The sequence below is a fragment of the Lipotes vexillifer genome, unplaced genomic scaffold (assembly GCF_000442215.2).
Source record: "Lipotes vexillifer unplaced genomic scaffold, Lipotes_vexillifer_v1.1 scaffold42, whole genome shotgun sequence".
Taxonomy (NCBI): domain Eukaryota; kingdom Metazoa; phylum Chordata; class Mammalia; order Artiodactyla; family Lipotidae; genus Lipotes; species Lipotes vexillifer.
Genome location: NW_006783436.1, coordinates 534,822 through 552,824, shown reverse-complemented (window position 1 = coordinate 552,824; position 18,003 = coordinate 534,822). Strand labels below are relative to the sequence as shown.

Sequence of the window (18,003 nt, the reverse complement as noted above, 5' to 3'; positions counted from 1 at the left end):
CTGAACTTTCTAAACCTTTGCGACCTGGGATGGCAGCGCCATTTTCCTGGCTCCCGAAGCTCAGTCTCCCCGGCCGACCCTCTGGCAGGGGTGATGGTGATGGTGATGGTGATGGTGGTGATGTCTGGCCTTCAGCGAATTCTCTTGGGGCCCCGCGGAACTTTAAGCCATTTCGCAGGCAGTTACCCTATTCCTGTTTCTGTTCTGCGGGCTTTGAGCTGAGGTCACCACGAAACCTAAATGTACAACCCAATAAAATAAAGAGATGGGAAGTTAAGATTTGGGACATTTTGGCACAGAACTTGTAGCAGCATCTAAGCCGGACTGCCTGTCCCTTGGACCAATACTGCCACCTGCTGGTTTTACTTGAGAGCTTCAACGACCCTTTGCGAGAATGGGCTTCGCGGATATTCTAAGAGAGTCGTGGCACCAGGAAGATGCATTTTCCACCCGGTAGGACCAAGTTTTCTTCTTCTGTGAAGTTGCAAGAATCATTGGGCTGACGACATTTATTTTATGGACTTCTGGGTAGTCTTTCGCCTTAGTTGTTAATCCTTTGTATTTACCTAATGAGCAAAGTGCTGACCTACCACATCTGATTATCAGAACAGACCTGTGAAGAAGATAGGTGGGTTATTTGCATTTCCTTTTACAGTGAAGCCCTAGTGTTGGGGACTTGGTGAGATCAAGTATACTACAAGCTGCTACACCTAAGGTTGTCCCATTAGGTGTCACACCAGTTTGGTGACAATCAAAAGGAAGTGACATTGTAGTCTCCCGTGGTTAAATATCTGGTGCAGGAGAGCAGAAAGGTTTATGAGCTCAGACGGTCCCATAAAATGTTCCCATGTAAAAATACTCCAGCCCCCGCCCATCGCTGGAATGTCTAATGGAACTCAAGGAGATAAAAACAGTAAAACAGGCTCTGGTGAGGTGCAGATCCCAGTAAACACAACCTCGCTGAAGTTGCCACCAGGGTCGACCAGCATTTGGATTGCCTGGGCTGAAGTTACAAGAACATTTGTCACAGGGAAAAAGCAGCACATGTAATTTTCACAGTTAGAATTAACTGAAGAGAGCTGAAATTAACTGAACCTCGGAAATCTGAATCTTGAGGTCGTCAGTGACTTTTGGGACTGTGAGAGAGTCTTCTATGGCCTCTAATCATGCCAGGGTGGGGTGAAATTCAGTATTCAGTGGCTCTGCAGCGGGACGCATTGTGCAGCTGGTGATCCGGAAGCCAGCTCTCTGGCTTTGTGAGAAGAATGCCATGCTCTCTCTTCTGGAAATAGTGCCCTTGCATTGCTTGCCCTCTGTTTACTCTCTAGCTTAGCATGTTGTTTTTGACTGTAGAGTCGTAGTTAATGGCTCTTTGCTTCTGTTTGCAGGGACAGAGATGGCAACCTGTTAAAGAGAAAGAATAGTGGCTGCAAACAGATTTGTTTCTTTGTTTACATGACTGTATATATTGGTTCAACTTGAAACAGTCTTGATAACTACACCAGTCTTCACCACATGAGTTCAGATTCAATTCTCCACTATGCATGTGGTACAGGGCCAGTCAAGTGGCCTCTGGGGCCTGACTGTCTCAGTAAGTAGAAGCTGCAGTAGCCCCTCTGATGTCCCTCTCATCTAAAACATTTTTGGAGCCGGCAGAAAAAGAGGCAGTACGAAAACTAACAGCTGCAGTTTCTGAAGCCCTTTCAATTAAACTATAGAATTTAGTCTTTATAATAATGCAGTAAGGCAAGCCAGCAAGTCAGGTGTTAGTGTTGGTTTACAGAAGAGACTGAGGTTCAGAGAGGTGGCCTTGGTGTCAGATGTGGGATCAGAGCTTGCTCTAATGCCATTTCTATCATATCTTCTGAGAGAAGGAATGAAGGACCAGAGAATGGGGGGTGGGAGGAGAGACCACACTCATTTGTCTGAGAGTGAACACGGAAGAGATCTCTTTTCTCCAGTCGTTTCTCTAACCTGTGGCAACGAGTTGTGAGGATAGAGGATTGAGACTGAAGTCCAGCACACGGATGGCGTGAGAGAAATGATTATGATTTAAAAAAAATGTTTTTTGGATGAAATCCATTGCTCCTCCCTGCAAAGTGGTTTATTCTTGCTGACTCATAACATGCTGTGTTTCTCTGAATCTGTAACCTCAGTTACTTATATTTGCATGTCCGACTTTTGGATGAGCTCTAGGATAGGGGTTACCGATTAAGGATGAGCATTTACTCCCAGAGTAGAAAAGCACTGGAAATAGCAACATGACTCCTAGAGATTCTCACTCCAGGGCCAATAGGAAGGGAAGCCTCCATTCTTTCCAGTTGTTTTCTATTACCTCCCTGTCGGGCTAACAGTCTGCGATTATTCACGAGTAAATTGTCTGAGTTACAGACGAGTAATGACACGAAACTTCACGAATATGCCTAGATTTCTAGCCAGGGAACCACTCTTATCAGAGAAGGGAGGTTGAAATCATAGGTAAACACATGCTGATTTTCAGTATTTGTATCATTATTGCTTGCTCTGAGGCCCTGTTTTCATTGCCCACTTTGTATGTCAGTAAGTAATCCTCCCTGGCACCGGGTCTCCCATATCTGGATGCACAGAAGGAAACATGGTGGGGCCTGGCCGGGGCGAAACCCTCATCAGAGCCTGTGCTGTAAAAGCAGTGAGCCCCTCTCTTAAGCTTGGGAATGCTTTAAAGATGCATCATTGGCGAGCCCAGCTGAAGGAATGCAGGATATAAATGTGATAAAACCCAAGACATCAGGCTGGCTCTGGAGGGCTCCTTTGAAGTTTGCTAAGTGGATTATCAGTGGGAGGCTGATATTTATATGTACAAACACACAGGCGGTTACTGCTAATTGTGGTAAGTCAGTCTTTCCAGCCTGGCTCTGGGGCCCGCTGTGCCCGTCACCGCAGCAGTGAGGAGACCCTGCATCCCTGGGCACACGCCAGGATCCTTGGAAGCCATCAGCCAGCTAGCATTGTGCAAATTGCATTTGGGTTCACAGCACATTGTACTGCTCTCACTGCGGCAGAGAGCAGAGGAGGAAAGCAGGGCCCCAGTTTGCATTAGGAAATAGTTGGGGGTGGAGGGAGCACAGGAGGTTGAAACACTGACCTTCCCTTGAGAGAGAACATATGGTGGATTGCAGAGAGTGTGGTTTTTGCATTACACAGACGTGGTGTTACAATCCTGGCTTTACCACCAACAGTGTGATTTTGGGTCATTTGCTAAACCTCTCTGAGCCTCAAGCGGCACTTTTTAAAATCAGATGTTTCACAGGGTTATTATTAACAAACATGGCATACACATGACAACTTTGGCTTAATAAATATTGGTTTCTCGTTCCTGCTTTGGAGAAAACAGAATTATCATCTTTTTTTCCTGTCCAGCCCACTCACTGTTACCAGCATTCCATGTTTCAGTCTGTCTTTCTTCCTCCTCCATTTAACTGGTAGAATTTTTTTTTTTTTTTTTTTTTTGCGGTACGCGGGCCTCTCACTGTGGTGGCCTCTCCCATTGCGGAGCACAGGCTCCGGACGCGCAGGCTCAGTGGCCATGGCTCACGGGCCCAGCTGCTCCATGGCATGTGGGATCTTCCCGCACCAGAGCACGAACCCGTGTCCCCTGCATCGGCAGGCGGACTCTCAACCACTGCGCCACCAAAGAAGCCCTAACTGGTAGAATTTAATAGGGCAGAAATCTGATGTCTGCAGGTAGGCCAGTTGCCACTTCCAAGCAAGAATACAGGATGAAGCTCTCAGGTTCCACCGAAAACTACTAGGCTATTATCAACTGGATCCTCTGCAACCAAAAAAAAAAAAAAAAAAAAAAAAAAAAAAAGAAGAAGAAAACAAGGGCTAAACACAGGCATGCATCGATTTCTTCTTTTGTTTTGTTTTTTAGACAGCTTACTCAGGAATCATGTACACACATCAGAGTCAGTGATGGAACACATTAAGTCCCATGAACTCATTTCCATTGCATGAGTTGGGGTTTTGAGCAACTCAGAGACCCAGTACCTCCCAGGCCAAGGCTTAGGTGATTTTTATGGGTCATCTTAAAGCTTGCGCCCCTGCGCAGGCCCCTCAGCAGAGCCTCTTTAATTGAAACTTGGGTGCTCAGCAGCCCCAATACCTGCAAGCTCATCGTGGTCAACTTCAGGAAGATCACTTTCTCAATGACTTCATGTGGGAAGTGATGGGGGAGATAATAAACTTTGTGGGATGTGCATGGAAAGAAAAGGATAAAGGAGGGGGGGGGGCCTTTTCAGAGGGTGGACCAGAATGGATTTTTCAGTGGTTTTACTGCAGGGCAATATGGGTCCTTTTCATTTTTCCCTCCATTGATTTTCCTTATCCCCCCCTTTCTTGCCCACTGCGTTTCCCTGTTTTGTCTTGGGGACATTCAGTTTCAGTCTCTGTCTCTCTACTTCTCTTCCATTCCCTAGAATTTGTTGCAGGAAATCAGGGTGGAGAAATTGGCTTTTGCAGGTACAGGTACCCGTGTGAAAACGAATCATCCATTGAATTTTATCCTGTGGTTTACTGCATCCCTGAAACACAAGAATTTAGCCACACTTTTCTCTCGTACTTCCTCTCCCTTTTTCACTTCCTTTACGGCTCCTCTTTCCATGCCTGTGCCCTCGGCTTTTCTGTGCCTTGTTTAGCTTGACTGTGAATGTAGCAGGTCCTGGGAGAACTTGGGCTGGGGGCCCAGGCCTGAGCCTGGTACAGGCCTGCCTATGACATCCTCTAAGTGACATTGGGTTAGTGCAACTTGTAAAAACGTCTATACCAGAATGGCTCTTTAGTATTAAGATATTTGTTGGCAGCCTAAGCATCTTTTCCCAAAAGTTGCCGAGGATGTGACCAAGTATTTTCTGTTAGCGAAACACGAAGCCAATGACAACGCATTTTGAGTGAAAACAGCTCAAGTTTAGCAGTTGAGTAAATACATGTTTATTTGTTTTTCGCCATCTGAATTTAAATGGTTTAAGAGGAACCGTTCTTCTGTACTTTTGGACATATTCCAAGACAATAAAGTCAGACTTTCTGGAATTTGAAAGCTGCAGGCAATCAAAAAGGGTTTTGGCTTCAGATGGCTCCTGTCATGATCTCGGGGCCGCACGAGGCCATCTGATTTCTGCTTCTTAGGCATCTTACTGTTTTAACTGTGAATCTTAAAAACCAGGATGTTGTTGACTAAAATGATGCTGTTAACATAAAATTGATGGCTAATAAGAACATGCTGTATAAAAAAATAAATTAAATTAAATTAAAAAATCAATCAATAAAAAGGTAATTTAATAACTAAAAAAAGAAAAAGAAAACATTTTCCATAGCGCAAAGCGCAAAGAGAACTAGGCTCACGGGTTGTTTTATTGACTAACATTGTTTCTGTTTGACTTTTGACTTTTTCAGTTTCCCAGAACTATGGGGACTTCCCATTGGGCACTCCTGGTCTTAGGCTGTCTCGTCACAGGTATGGATCACAGGCCTATCTGAGTTCATTGTCCTAGGGGAAATCTTTTTTTCCCCTAAGTTCTGTGCTCTGCGGGTATATGACCTATACTGTGCATACTGCAAACAGTCCAAAAGAGTAAAGAGAAGTAGAAACCTATGGGACATTATCTAGAATGACCACAAACCTTCAGTTCTCTCCGCTGTATTGCACTAATTCCAGTTCAAAAAAGAATGTTCTTTATATGTGTAATCATGGCGTTGAAATATTGTTAGGAATAATAGTCTAAATTTGCCCACCGCCCTCCTCCATCTCCTGGGACATGGGTTTCCAGTAGAGGTGAATCAGGGGAATTCAAGAATGCTCCAAGGGAACAAATAATGGAAAATTCTCATCTAGAAAATCATACCTGCCTAAAGTTATACCTGTCTTTGGTGGAAGATGCTTTCGTTGCTACAAAATCTTAGAATCACCTTCGGCCTTGAAATCGAATTAATAGACTGTTTGACTCTTGGGGAAGCTTAGTAACTCTTTTCCAAAAGGAGGGATGCCATTGGGGCCATTTGTTGAAATATTTATTGGACTTTCTTAGTTTCCATCCAGATATTTATAAATTGCAGATGTTCACCATGACACCAGTGTTTTTCCAATCTGAGGAGTTAACTTAAGTCTATTAGTCTCTTTAGGTCTTACCTAGATGGATATGGTAGAACTAAGTGCTATCAGTGATGTAAGAGTTCTGAAGTCCACTCAGTATTCCCCACCTGCGGGATAGTGACCCAGGTGTACTTACCACTTCCCTGTTAACAGAGCTGATCAATCATAGTGGACACATACTGAAGTTGGGTGGGATTCCCACACCAGGCTCACAGGGAGGTTAGAGAACAGTAATGAATAATTAATTAAGTCATAATATCTCTTCTACCAGTTTTATAGACAGAGGAAGAAGCTAGACTGACATTTTAGGTTCTAAGATGAACTTAAGCGTTTTTGCTCTTGGGCTTGACTATTCTTTTTGAATTGAAATCCACATCCTCCTGCTTTGGTTTCTGGAAGTCATTAGAGAGGAGGCACGCCAGAGGGTAGAGAGGAACGGAAGGCGCGTACTTCTTGAGCACGAATCTGCCTTGTGTCCTCACTGTCTGCGTTCCCTGTCCACAGTAAAGAACGCACGTGTGCTTGAGCTTATGCTATCTTGGGATATTTCATGGTCACACATAAGAGTCTAAAATATGGAGTTGGAGTCAGACGTCCTCTATCCATTGGAGTGTTTGGAGGGGTGAATCCAGGGGTGCTTAGCGGGACTATTGAGGCCTTAGGAGCATTTGCTGCTCTCAGCAGATGTGGTGCTGTTATAATGGGGGGCCTTTCATGGGCATCCAGGCTAATGGATTTTTGCGTAGAAATGGTCATTGTTCGTAGAAGCTGCTCTGGGTGAGACCGTCCTTTTGGACTGCATCCTATTCAGAGCATGTTTCCTTTTACAGGGCCAAGCCTCATCCTCTGCCAGCTTTCATTACCCTCCATCCTGCCCAATGAAAACGAGAGGGTTGTGCAGCTGAATTCATCCTTTTCTCTGAGATGCTTTGGGGAGAGTGAAGTGAGCTGGCAGTACCCCATGTCTGAAGAAGAGAACCCCAATGTGGAAATCAGAAACGAGGAGAACAACAGTGGCCTTTTTGTGACGGTGCTGGAAGTGGTCAGTGCCTCGGCGGCCCACACAGGGCTGTACACTTGCTATTACAACCACACGCAGTTGGAAGAAAGCGAGATCGAGGGCAGACGCATTTACATCTATGTGCCAGGTGAGTTGCCTGGGTCCCCTGGACCAAGCTTATCATCGTCCCGTCTCTCCTGTTAATTGTAAGAGAGTTTTTTATAAGTACAAAAATCATAAATTTTCATTGGAGAAAATTGGAAAACTATAGGCAAACACACAAACTTAAATCAAGGTCATTTGTCATGCCGGCATCTAGAAATATTCACTGTTAATATTTTGGAACTGTATTAAGTTTTGAAAATCATTGTCATTGTGGCATCTTTCATTGGCATTGTGCAGAATGTCTGAAATGTACTCATTTCTATTCAGTTTGATCGAGTTCAACAAATATTTACTGTGTATGCTTTGTGTGACAGGCACTGCTAAGTGCTGGGGCCACAAAGTAAAATTAGGTAGGCCTTATCACGGACTTGCTCATAGTCATTAGAATAGTTTCCAAATAACCATGCTATTTCTTAAATTCAATAAAACATATACAGGCGTACCTTGGAGATGTTACAGGTTTGGCTCCTGACCCCCTCATTAAAGCCAATATCACAATAAAGCGAGTCACACACATTTTTTTTTGGTTTTCCAGTGGATATAAAAGTTATGTTTGAATTATACTGCAGCCTGTTAGGTGTGCAATAGCATTATGTCTTAAAAAAAACAACATACGTACTGTAAGTTTAAAATATTTTATTGCTAGAAACACCATCATCTGAGCCTTCAGTGAGTTGTAATCTTTTTGCAATAGTAACAGCAAATATCACTGATCACAGATCACTGTAACAAAGATAAGAACAATGAAAAAGTTTGAAATATTAACAAGAATTACTAATATGTGACACAGAGACATGGACTGAGGGAATGCTGTTGGAAAAAATGGCACCGATAGATTTTCTTGATGCAGCGTTGCCACAAACCTTCAATTTGTAAAAAATTCAGTATCTGCGAAGCGCAATAAAGCAAAGTGCAGTACACCGAGGTGTGCCTGTATTTACTCTTGATGAGTTAGAATAGATTTTTTTCTTTTTAATAAAAATTCAGGTTGATGTTGTCTCTTGTCCTCCAAGAAACACATGCCAGGATAGGAGTAAGGTGGGATTAAGTATGTAAGGGTTTTACTAGGAGAGAGGCTTATGAGAGAAAATGGGGAGGGATCCAGCAGAGGCTGGGAGAGCTGTCTGCCTGCATTGTAAGTGTGACCCTGAATGAAGGAGCGTGGGAAGGAAGGTGGGGTAGATGAGTCCTAGACCTCTGGGCAAAGAAAGTTGGGGAGCCTAAAGAACCCCTGTTCCACACAGTCATTGTCTGGAAGCATCTCTGGAGGGCATGGCCTAGGGTTGTGATGGATTTCAGAGCCAGGCCCTGTTGCTGGAGGAAGGTGTGGTGCTTTCCCACAGCAGCCACCCTAATTAACTAGCCTTAGCCGTGAGCTTGAGATGCATTTGGTCTGCCACCCTCCTAGCATTGCCTGGGTACTCCTTTGTAATGATCTATGTCTATATCTGTACCTATATCTATATCTGTACCTGTATCTATATCTGTATCTGTATATATTGGCTTCTTCCAAGGACAGTTGTTAAAAGAAGGACCACCATGTTATTTAAACATTGCATAGGTAACACGTGATGGTAGGGGAGACATTTTAAAGGAAGCTCTGGCTGATGTGTAATGGATATCAAACTGTATATTTTAACCTGAAATTAACTTGCAGCTTTGGTTGCTGGAATCTTTGCTAACAGAGTTCAAGAATTTGGAGCTCTAAACACAAATTCAAGTCATGGCAGTTTTAATATATAGATGGGTGAATTAAAGAGGAATACAGCCAGAGTACTTAGTTTCAAATAAACAAACATATAAACCATTTACAGCTCTTGCCATCCGTGTCATTTTAGCAGAGGTAGAGTAAGGGGGTTTCAGAAGTGTATCTTCATACCTTTCTGTCTTTTCAAGTTTTTAAAATTGGCTCCTTTTCCTGCCTTCTGTTAACTGTGGGTGCTCCATGGATCTAGACCCTCTTCACTTCTGTTCTGACACTCTTAAATCTGTATCAGCCTCCCTTCCTACCAGTCAAAAAAAATTGTTTCAAAAAGTGGAGGTATTTAGAATGTCACCTGTCATTCCCACCATAAATACCACGCCCCCTCTCCCGTTGTGAAGGCAGTGGTAGGAAGGTAGGTTTGTTAAAGGTCCCTGGGTCTTGGAGTTTTGATCTAAGATTGCCCAAAGATTCTTCTTTTTTTTTTATTTTTTATTTTTTTTGGCTGTGCTGTGCAGCTTCCGGGATTTTAGTTCCCCGACCAGGGATCGAACCCTGGGCCCTTGGCAGTGAGCGTGCGGAGTTCTAACCACTGGACCACCAGGGAACTCCCAGTCCAAAGGTTCTTCTTGTTCCTCCCTTGCCCTAGCACAAACATCATCTGGCTAGGCCCTGCATTGTCAGAGATCTTGTTTGCAATTATGAAGAGTTGCACATCCTTTGCGAAACTGATGCTTGAGACTCTCAGTACTTCTTACTATAGTAGCTTAAGTAGCTGGTTTTCTTTTGAAAAGGAAATTCTCAAGCTGTGGGATTATACATTTTATTTATTATTTGAGAGTCATTTTTTTTTTGATAGGTAGGTTTCTGTACTGCTTTTCAATAATACTGACTATAGGCCATAAGCATTGTCAAAAGCATTGCATAATTTAAAAATTATAAGTATTTTCTCATGTTTTGAACAGACCTGATTATTTTGTTGTCCGTTTTTTGTTGTTTTTAGTAGTTGTTTAAATTTTTACCTCATTTCCTGACTAATATTTATATTTATCATCAGTATTTTTTTTTTTTTTTTTTGCGGTACGTGGGCCTCTCACTGTTGCGGCCTCTCCCGTTGTGGAGCACAGGCTCCGGACGCGCAGGCTCAGCGGCCATGGCTTACGGGCCCAGCCGCTCCGCGGCATGTGGGATCTTCCCGGACCGGGGCACGAACCCCTGTCCCCCGCATCGGCAGGCAGACTCCCAACCACTGCGCCACCAGGGAAGCCCTATCATCAGTATTTTTTATGAGGGTATATAGGCAATTTGGTATTGTTCATACTTTAAGAAGTATGAACCTTCTAGCTTTTATGATGATTAATGTCAGTGGGGTGACACCTTTATATATATGTTTGAAGGTAAAATTGATACCTTTGAATTTGATTAATGGCAAAGGAATAATTTTTCTGCATATATGTGTAAAGATGAAATTAATCCCTAACATGTTTTTCTTTCTTTTTCAAACTTCAGACCCAGATGTAGCCTTCGTACCTCTAGGAATGACAGATTACTTGGTCATCGTGGAGGATGATGATTCGGCCATCATCCCTTGTCGAACGACTGATCCTGAGACACCAGTGATTTTACTCAGCAGTGACGGGGTGGTGCACGCCTCCTATGACAGCAGACAAGGCTTTAATGGAACCTTCACTGTCGGACCCTATATCTGCGAGGCCACCGTCAGGGGGAAGAAATTCCAGACCATCCCATTCAATGTTTATGCTTTAAAAGGTACTTGTGCCCTCTCCCTCCTCCTCTTTTTTTTTTTTTTGCGGTACGCGGGCCTCTCCCTGCTGTGGCCTCTCCCGTTGCGGAGCACAGGCTCTGGACACGCAGGCTCAGCGGCCATGGCTCACGGGCCCAGCCGCTCCGCGGCATGTGGGATCTTCCCGGACCGGGGCACGAACCCGTGTACCCTGCATCGGCAGGCGGACTCTCAACCACTGTGCCACCAGGGAAGCCCCCTCCTTCTTAAAATAAGAGTTAACAGGCAAAACAGTCAGATGCATGTAGGTTTTTAGGATCCCACCTTTACCGTACAATGTTAAGCAGACTTCTGTGGCTGTTAACAGTACGAAGCTTAGCAATACCAAAGGCAAAAGCTTTCCTACCCCTGTAAGATTTTGTGTTTCATCAGTTGACTTCAAAATACTCTAAGGAATTCTTTTCTTGCATAAGCCTCTTACTGTTTAGTCACATTCCTGACTACAAAGGCCCTAACAACAAACACACACCTGTGAGGGTTGGACCCCTAGGTTAATTTTAGTAACTTAAGAAAAGTGATTTTGATTTTGAGAAAAGCTGGTGGTTGTCGACTTCATCCCTTTGATGCGAGTGGTTAATGTAAATGGGAAAGTATAAACCATGCTTGGGGCAACAGATTTATCGAACACTTACGTGTAGATGTGGCGTTAGCAAGAGTGTGCCATTTAACTTCTGTGAAGGCCTTATTTTATGCCCAGCTCTGTGCTAGGTTCTCGAAGTGCTGAGAATACCTGGGGAGCGGAGTGGGAGAGGAGAATGAGTGATGGGGTGGGAACTAGGGCCTATAGGCACTATAATTAACCCAAATTAACCCAAATGCTTGTGGATTCAAATGTGGTCTTCTGTTTAATTGGAATTTATTTTTACTATTGTTATTGTTCTGCGCGCGTGTGTGTGTGTGTGTGTGTGTGTGTGTGTGTCTTGTGCCAAATTATGTATGTCAACACAAATCAAGGTTTCTGAGATTTTCAATATTTTGTCTTGATCAAGGTGGTTTGCAAATTATTTTCAGGGTCATCCTAAAAACGCCCAAACCTTATAAGATCCTAACTATACTGTGGATATTTAGGTCCTTGTGTTTGTTCTTTTTTTAAATAGCAACATCAGAACTTGATCTGGAAATGGAAGCTCTTAAAACTGTCTATAAGGCAGGGGAATCGATTGTGGTCACCTGCGCCGTCTTTAACAATGAGGTTGTGGACCTTCAGTGGACTTACCCTGGACAAGTGGTAGGTACCCTCACGGCCCCTGGTGGCATGGAATGGAGTACAGGAGGGGTCCAAAGACCCATCGCTGATGGGGCACGACATTGACCTCCTCTAGACCCCAGCTTCCCATCTCTAAGCTGCTCACTGACCAGATGGCTTCATGGCTCTTGGAGCAATGGGAGAGTCTGAGATGATGACAGCTGGACAGAATGCATAGATATTTCACACTGAGCCCTTTTTCTCATAAGTATGAAAGAAACCGGAAGGTTCTATGGCTACAAGATAACAACCGAAAAAATTAAAAAACGAATGGATTTTAAAATTTGCTGATTGCTGAGAGAGTCATGAATTCTCCTTTTCTTGGCTCTCATGCCTTTGGGTTTTGAGGCATTTGATAATGTCGATTGCCTGCCCCCTTCTATTTCTGCTTTGTGGACACCCATGACACTTCTGCCTCCTGCCTGCCTGCTCTTCCTTTGCATGGTTCTCTTCAGTGAACAGGCATAACTCAAGTCATTCAACAAAGATTTAATGATGTTTGCCAAATCCCAAGCACTCTGTTAAAAGCTGGCCCATGTACAGAAGGAGGGAGGAGGGAGGAATGGAGATGGAAGCAGGGAAGGGGAGCCACCGTGCCATCTCTGATCCCTGGGGATCTACACATAGGGTCTCATTCATTCTGTTTTTTTTTTTTTTAGTTGAAGTATAGTTAATTTACAGTGTGGTGTTAGTTTCGTGTGCAGTAAACGGATTCAGTTATACATACATACATTCTTTTTCAGATTCTTTTCCATTATAGGTTATTATAAGATATTGAGTATAGTTCCCTGTGCTATACAGTAGGTCCTTGTTGTTTTCCTGTTTTATATATAGCGGTGCATATATGTTAATCCCGGGTCTCATTCATTCTAATGCATTGTGGTAAGTATATATGAACCATTGTGAAAGGCTATGATGGTCCCACGCAGAAACAATTAACAGTGTTGAATGCAGGGGCCTCATGGAGAACAAAAAACATATATGTATATATATGCTTTTTTTCCCCCTTCGCTCCTAGTTTGCAAATTTCGGCTCCTCGCTCTTTTTTTGGCATTTTATAGTGTCTCTTCTTTTATCCATTTCTCTCCCCCATGCTTTTGCTGCCCCTTTCCTTTCTCTCCAGGGCATCTGATTGGAAGTTGGGCATTTTCACATATTGCCTTATAAACCTCATGTATTGAAGAGACATTCATAGACATACATACATATATGTATATCTTCGCTGAAATGTAAAGCTGTCTGATTTTTCTGTGCATACCTGATTGCCTTTAATCCTTAAAACAGAAACATTTCATTTATTGGAGATAAAATTTTTTTCCCCTCGAAACCAAACCATGTGCTGTTTGGCCCCAAATATATAATCAAAGTATTGGTTTATGAATCATATTTTTGTTTGACATTAAAAATAACGTAGGCTTATTGTTGTAACTTAATAAAATTTAGAGAAACAGAGGAAAAGTCACTTCCCAGAACACCCCCATTATAATTTTAGAGAGATAAATCCTTTAAATACTTTATAAATGTAATAATTAGTAGCTACTATAAATAGTACTTTGTTATGTATTTTTCCTGTGGCAGTATAGCACAGACACCTTCCTATGTCATTAAATATCTTTTTAAAACAGGATTTTCAAAGGAGTGAGCTTGAAAAAACCCTTTTTTTCAATTAGATTTTATTTTTTAGGGCAGTTTTAAGTTCACAGCAAAATTGAGGGGAAAGTACCGAGATTTCTTGCATAGCTCCTGGGCTCACACAAGAGCGGCCTCCCCCATAACATCCCCACAGGGCGGTACACTTGTTACAGTCCGCGAACCCATATCGGTGCATCATTATCTCCCAGAGTCTGTAGTTTACGTGAGGCTTCACTCTTAGGAGCTAACTTGTTAAAGTCAGTTTTCCTCCCCTTTTTCTGTAGAAAGGCAAAGGCATCACAATGCTGGAGGAAACCAAGGTCCCGTCCATCAAATTGGTGTACACTCTGATGGTCCCTGAGGCCACGGTGAAAGATAGTGGAGATTATGAATGTGCTGCCCGCCAGGCCACCAAGGAGGTCAAAGAAATGAAGAAAGTCACCATCTCTGTGCATGGTACATTCTGCTTTCTAAAATGTCCATCGGCTGTGCTGCTCGGGGATCCACTATGCAGTAATCATTGTTTAACGGAAACTTTTCCCTGTACAGAGAAAGGGTTTATTGAAATCAAACCCAACTTCAGCCCGTTGGAAGCTGTCAACCTGCATGAAGTCAAACATTTTGTGGTGGACGTGCAGGCCTACCCCCCTCCCAGGATAGCCTGGCTGAAGGACAACCTGACTCTGATTGAGAATCTCACGGAGATCACCACTGACATAGAAAAGATTCAGGAAATAAGGTAAAGAAACACCCTTCCTGAGTATGCCTTTTCTTTTTATTGTGTATTCCTAGATAGATTGAGGCTTGTGCGTGTCTTACAACCCAAACCAAGAGTCCATATAGAAAATCTGGCAGTCAGAAATAGGAGACAGTGGAAATCAAGTACCTTTCCCGATAACATTGCAATACAGTATTAGTATGTTGGTAAGTTTATGATCAAACGAGAGAAAGAAGAACTGAAAATCTCTGCTCCCAATGAAAGATACGTTCCTGGATTCAGCAAGGGATGGAGGAAAGAAAGTAAAATTGGACCCACTTGTATGGTGATTACAGTTCAGGGCAATTAGCACATAAACCTACATGAAACAAAACATTGCTGGCTTAATTTGAAATGCATTTGCCCCGGTGAGGCCTCCATGGGAAATAAGAGTAGTGTCTGGTTAAATGTGGTTAGGAGAAGACATACAGTGAATAGTTTAGATCCCTGCCCTCTGAGGAGTCAGGAGACTGCTGTCATCTCTCAACCAGTGGTGGAGTTTTGGGTAAGTCACCCTTCAGCCTCAGTTTTCCCACCTATAATGTAGGGTTAATAATACCTTGTGTCCTTCAAGGCGAGGAACTGGACCAGATGATATTTTGAGGTCTCTTGCAGTTTTAAGCTCTGATTAGAACTTAGGAGTAGAAGGTACCTCTTGAAGGGCTCAGCTAATCCAGCCCTGCACCTTTGTCAGAAACCATCCCAGGGAGACGCAGTCCTCTATTTCAAGCCTTCAGGGAAGAAGAGAAGACAGAACCCCTCTCTCATCAGTTCGCTTAACCTCAGGATTTGCTTTCTTCTTTCTGAACTAAATTCCATGTGTAATTGAGAAGCGACATCTGGGAAAATGGACATGGAAACCTCTGTGGAACAGTGATGGAAAAAGAAGTGGGATACTGAATCTGGAAGGCTTTCTGATGACACGAAATGGAGGTGCACAAAGAGGTGGGCAGTGCCCAACTTTCCACTAGGCTGTGAGGCCAGAGAGGAATAGGGTGGTCCTGGCACAGCCAACACTTGAGACACCCGTCTGAGCGCTGTCTGCGAGCTACAGTCAATAGCGACGGCCAGACAGTGGTCGTCAGCTGAGTGGTCCAGGAGAGCGGCCTGTTCAGGTGCTTCGAGAGTTCCTCCAGCACATCTGATCCCCATGATGGGCAAGGGAACATAGGATGCATATGATGGAGGGGTGTCTGGCTTACTTAAAACTAGTGGATCCGGGCTTCCCTGGTGGCACAGTGGTTAAGAATCCGCCTGCCAGTGCAGGGATACAGGTTCAAGCCCTGGTCCGGGAAGATCCCACATGCTGCGGAGCAACTAAGCCCGTGTGCCACAACTACTGAGCCTGTGCTCTAGAACCAGCAGGCCACAACTACTGAACCCGTGTGCCTAGAGCCTGTGCTCTGCAACAAGAGAAGCCACCACAATGAGAAGCCTGTGCACCGCAACGAAGAGTAGCCCCCGCTCGCCGCAACTAGAGAAAGCCCACGCGTAGCAGTGGAGACCCAACAGAGCCAAAAATAAAAAATAAAAAAAAAACAAAAAAACAAACTAGTGGATCCACCAGCTTCCTTGGCTGAACAAGTGCAGAAAATGAATGACAAAAGACTGTCTGGTCATTGGCAGCCAGGGGTGCTAAGGGGACTCTAAGGAAGTCCATTCCAGAGTGTGTCCAGTGTGGTGTGGCAGAGGGAAAGCCAGCCCAGCATGCTCTCGTCACAGGTCCCAGCACCTGGCGTCGTGGGCTAGAAGACTCTACATAAGCAGGGTATTTTGGAGCCTCTGAAATGCTTTCCTATAGATTATTTCATGTAATTAATTCTCAAAATGACACTTGCATACAGCTTTCCAGTGCTACACATAAGGAACCTGAGGCATGGAGAGGTTCAGTCACGCCCCAGGTCTCCTCCCTTCATGACCAGTGCTCTTCCTCTCACTCCACCTTCCTTTCACTCACAGTTCCACACTGTACTGTTTTTTTTTTTTTTTAATTATAAATTTGTTTATTTATTTATTTTTGTTTTTGGCTGTGTTGGGTCTTTGTTGCTGTGCGTGGGCTTTCTCTAGTTGCGGCGAGCGGGGGCTACTCTTCGTTGCGGAGCGCGGGCTCTAGACGCGAGGGCTCAGTAGTTGTGGCTCGTGGGCTCTAGAGCGCAGGCTTAGTCGTTGCGGTGCACAGGCTTAGTTGCTCTGTGGCATGTGGGATCTTCACGGACCAGGGCTCGAACCCATGTCCCCTGCCTTGGCAGGCAGGTTCTTAACCATTGCGCCACCAGGGAAGCCTGTCACACTGTGCTGTTTTGTTAATGACAGTCAAATGGGCCATTACTTTATAGATGCACACACACACACGCGCACGCACACACACACTCATGGCCAAATGTCATTTATTGTACGTGTAAGAAACCTTTTGGAGAAACTTCCCATTAATGAAGTATGAAGGACTATGTTTCTCTAATTTATTTATTTTTTAAGATGAATCCTGTGCTTTAAAATCATTCAAGCCTAAAGACAGTGCATTGTAAGAAAGCTTATTCCACTCCTGTCCTCGTGTTCCTCCGTACCCCCTCCTCTCCACCCCCAGGGGAATACTTTTGTTAGTTTTGTTAGGTTCTTATGAAACCTTCCAGAGTTTCTTAAAGCAAATACAAGCAAGCAGGAATTTTATACCCTAGTGACCTCTTCGTATCCATCGATACAGAGACAGTGTCCTCATTCTTTCTTCCAAGGGTGTTCCATTGTTTGGCTAATCACTCAAATGATGAATATTTAGGGGAAGCAAGTATTTTTCTAGAAGGTAAAAATCAAGGGTTAAAAAAGAAAAGGAAAGTTGGTGGGTTTATTCCCATTTAGATGTCTGGCCTTAGCAGAGCTGACTGCTCTTGTAGCCACATAAGCCATTGCTCATCTCAGGTTGTCCCGTCTTATGTTTAAGAATTAAGTGTCTGTGACTCAGACCTTCAGTGCGTAGAAAGTGTATCAGAAATCCCAGAAAAGCGATGATATGGACGAGAAAAAAGATGTTTTTACTTTTTTACAAAAAACAAAATTCGAATTGAATATGGTTATTACTTAACGTTTAGAATTTATTTGGCTACAACTTGCTGAAACAAAGTCCTTTTCTTTTAAGGTATCGAAGCAAATTAAAGCTGATCCGAGCTAAGGAAGAAGACAGCGGCCATTATACTATTGTAGTTCAAAATGAAGACGATGTGAAGAGCTATACTTTTGAACTCTTAACTCAAGGTATGTAAGGGCCGTATGTAGACAATGCCAGCTCAATGGTTGCGTGACTGAGAGTCTCCCGAGGAGAGCCTGGCACTTTTCCCCCAGGTCGTGGAGGGAAAAGCAGCCCTTTTAGGGGAGAAGCAGGGACTGTAGATGTCACATGTCAGGGTAGCTTTGTTGGACTTATAAATCCACATAATTCTGGGAGGTTCCAGGCTTGTCTGGAATACTTTGGGAATTCCTAGGCTCCACTAGCTTCCTTACCATCTGCTTCCAATGTGGTCCTGGAAAGAGGGACATGATGCTTTTTGGGCTGGGTGACCTTAGATTGTTCCAGAGTGA

At 43.8% G+C, this 18,003-nt stretch overlaps 1 protein-coding gene across 1 annotated transcript in view; it reads left to right on the top strand.

Moving 5' to 3' along the window:
- The window catches only part of PDGFRA (platelet derived growth factor receptor alpha), a 46,862-nt gene that overhangs the window by 4,969 nt on the left and 23,890 nt on the right, over positions 1–18,003 (top strand). The window contains exons 2-8 of the mRNA XM_007456076.1: positions 5,431–5,491; positions 6,958–7,275; positions 10,504–10,764; positions 11,896–12,026; positions 13,961–14,132; positions 14,226–14,415; positions 17,564–17,679. Of these exons, the coding sequence (XP_007456138.1) occupies positions 5,443–5,491; positions 6,958–7,275; positions 10,504–10,764; positions 11,896–12,026; positions 13,961–14,132; positions 14,226–14,415; positions 17,564–17,679 (1,237 nt within the window). The 5' untranslated portion in view covers positions 5,431–5,442. The remainder of the gene's footprint in view (positions 1–5,430; positions 5,492–6,957; positions 7,276–10,503; positions 10,765–11,895; positions 12,027–13,960; positions 14,133–14,225; positions 14,416–17,563; positions 17,680–18,003) is intronic.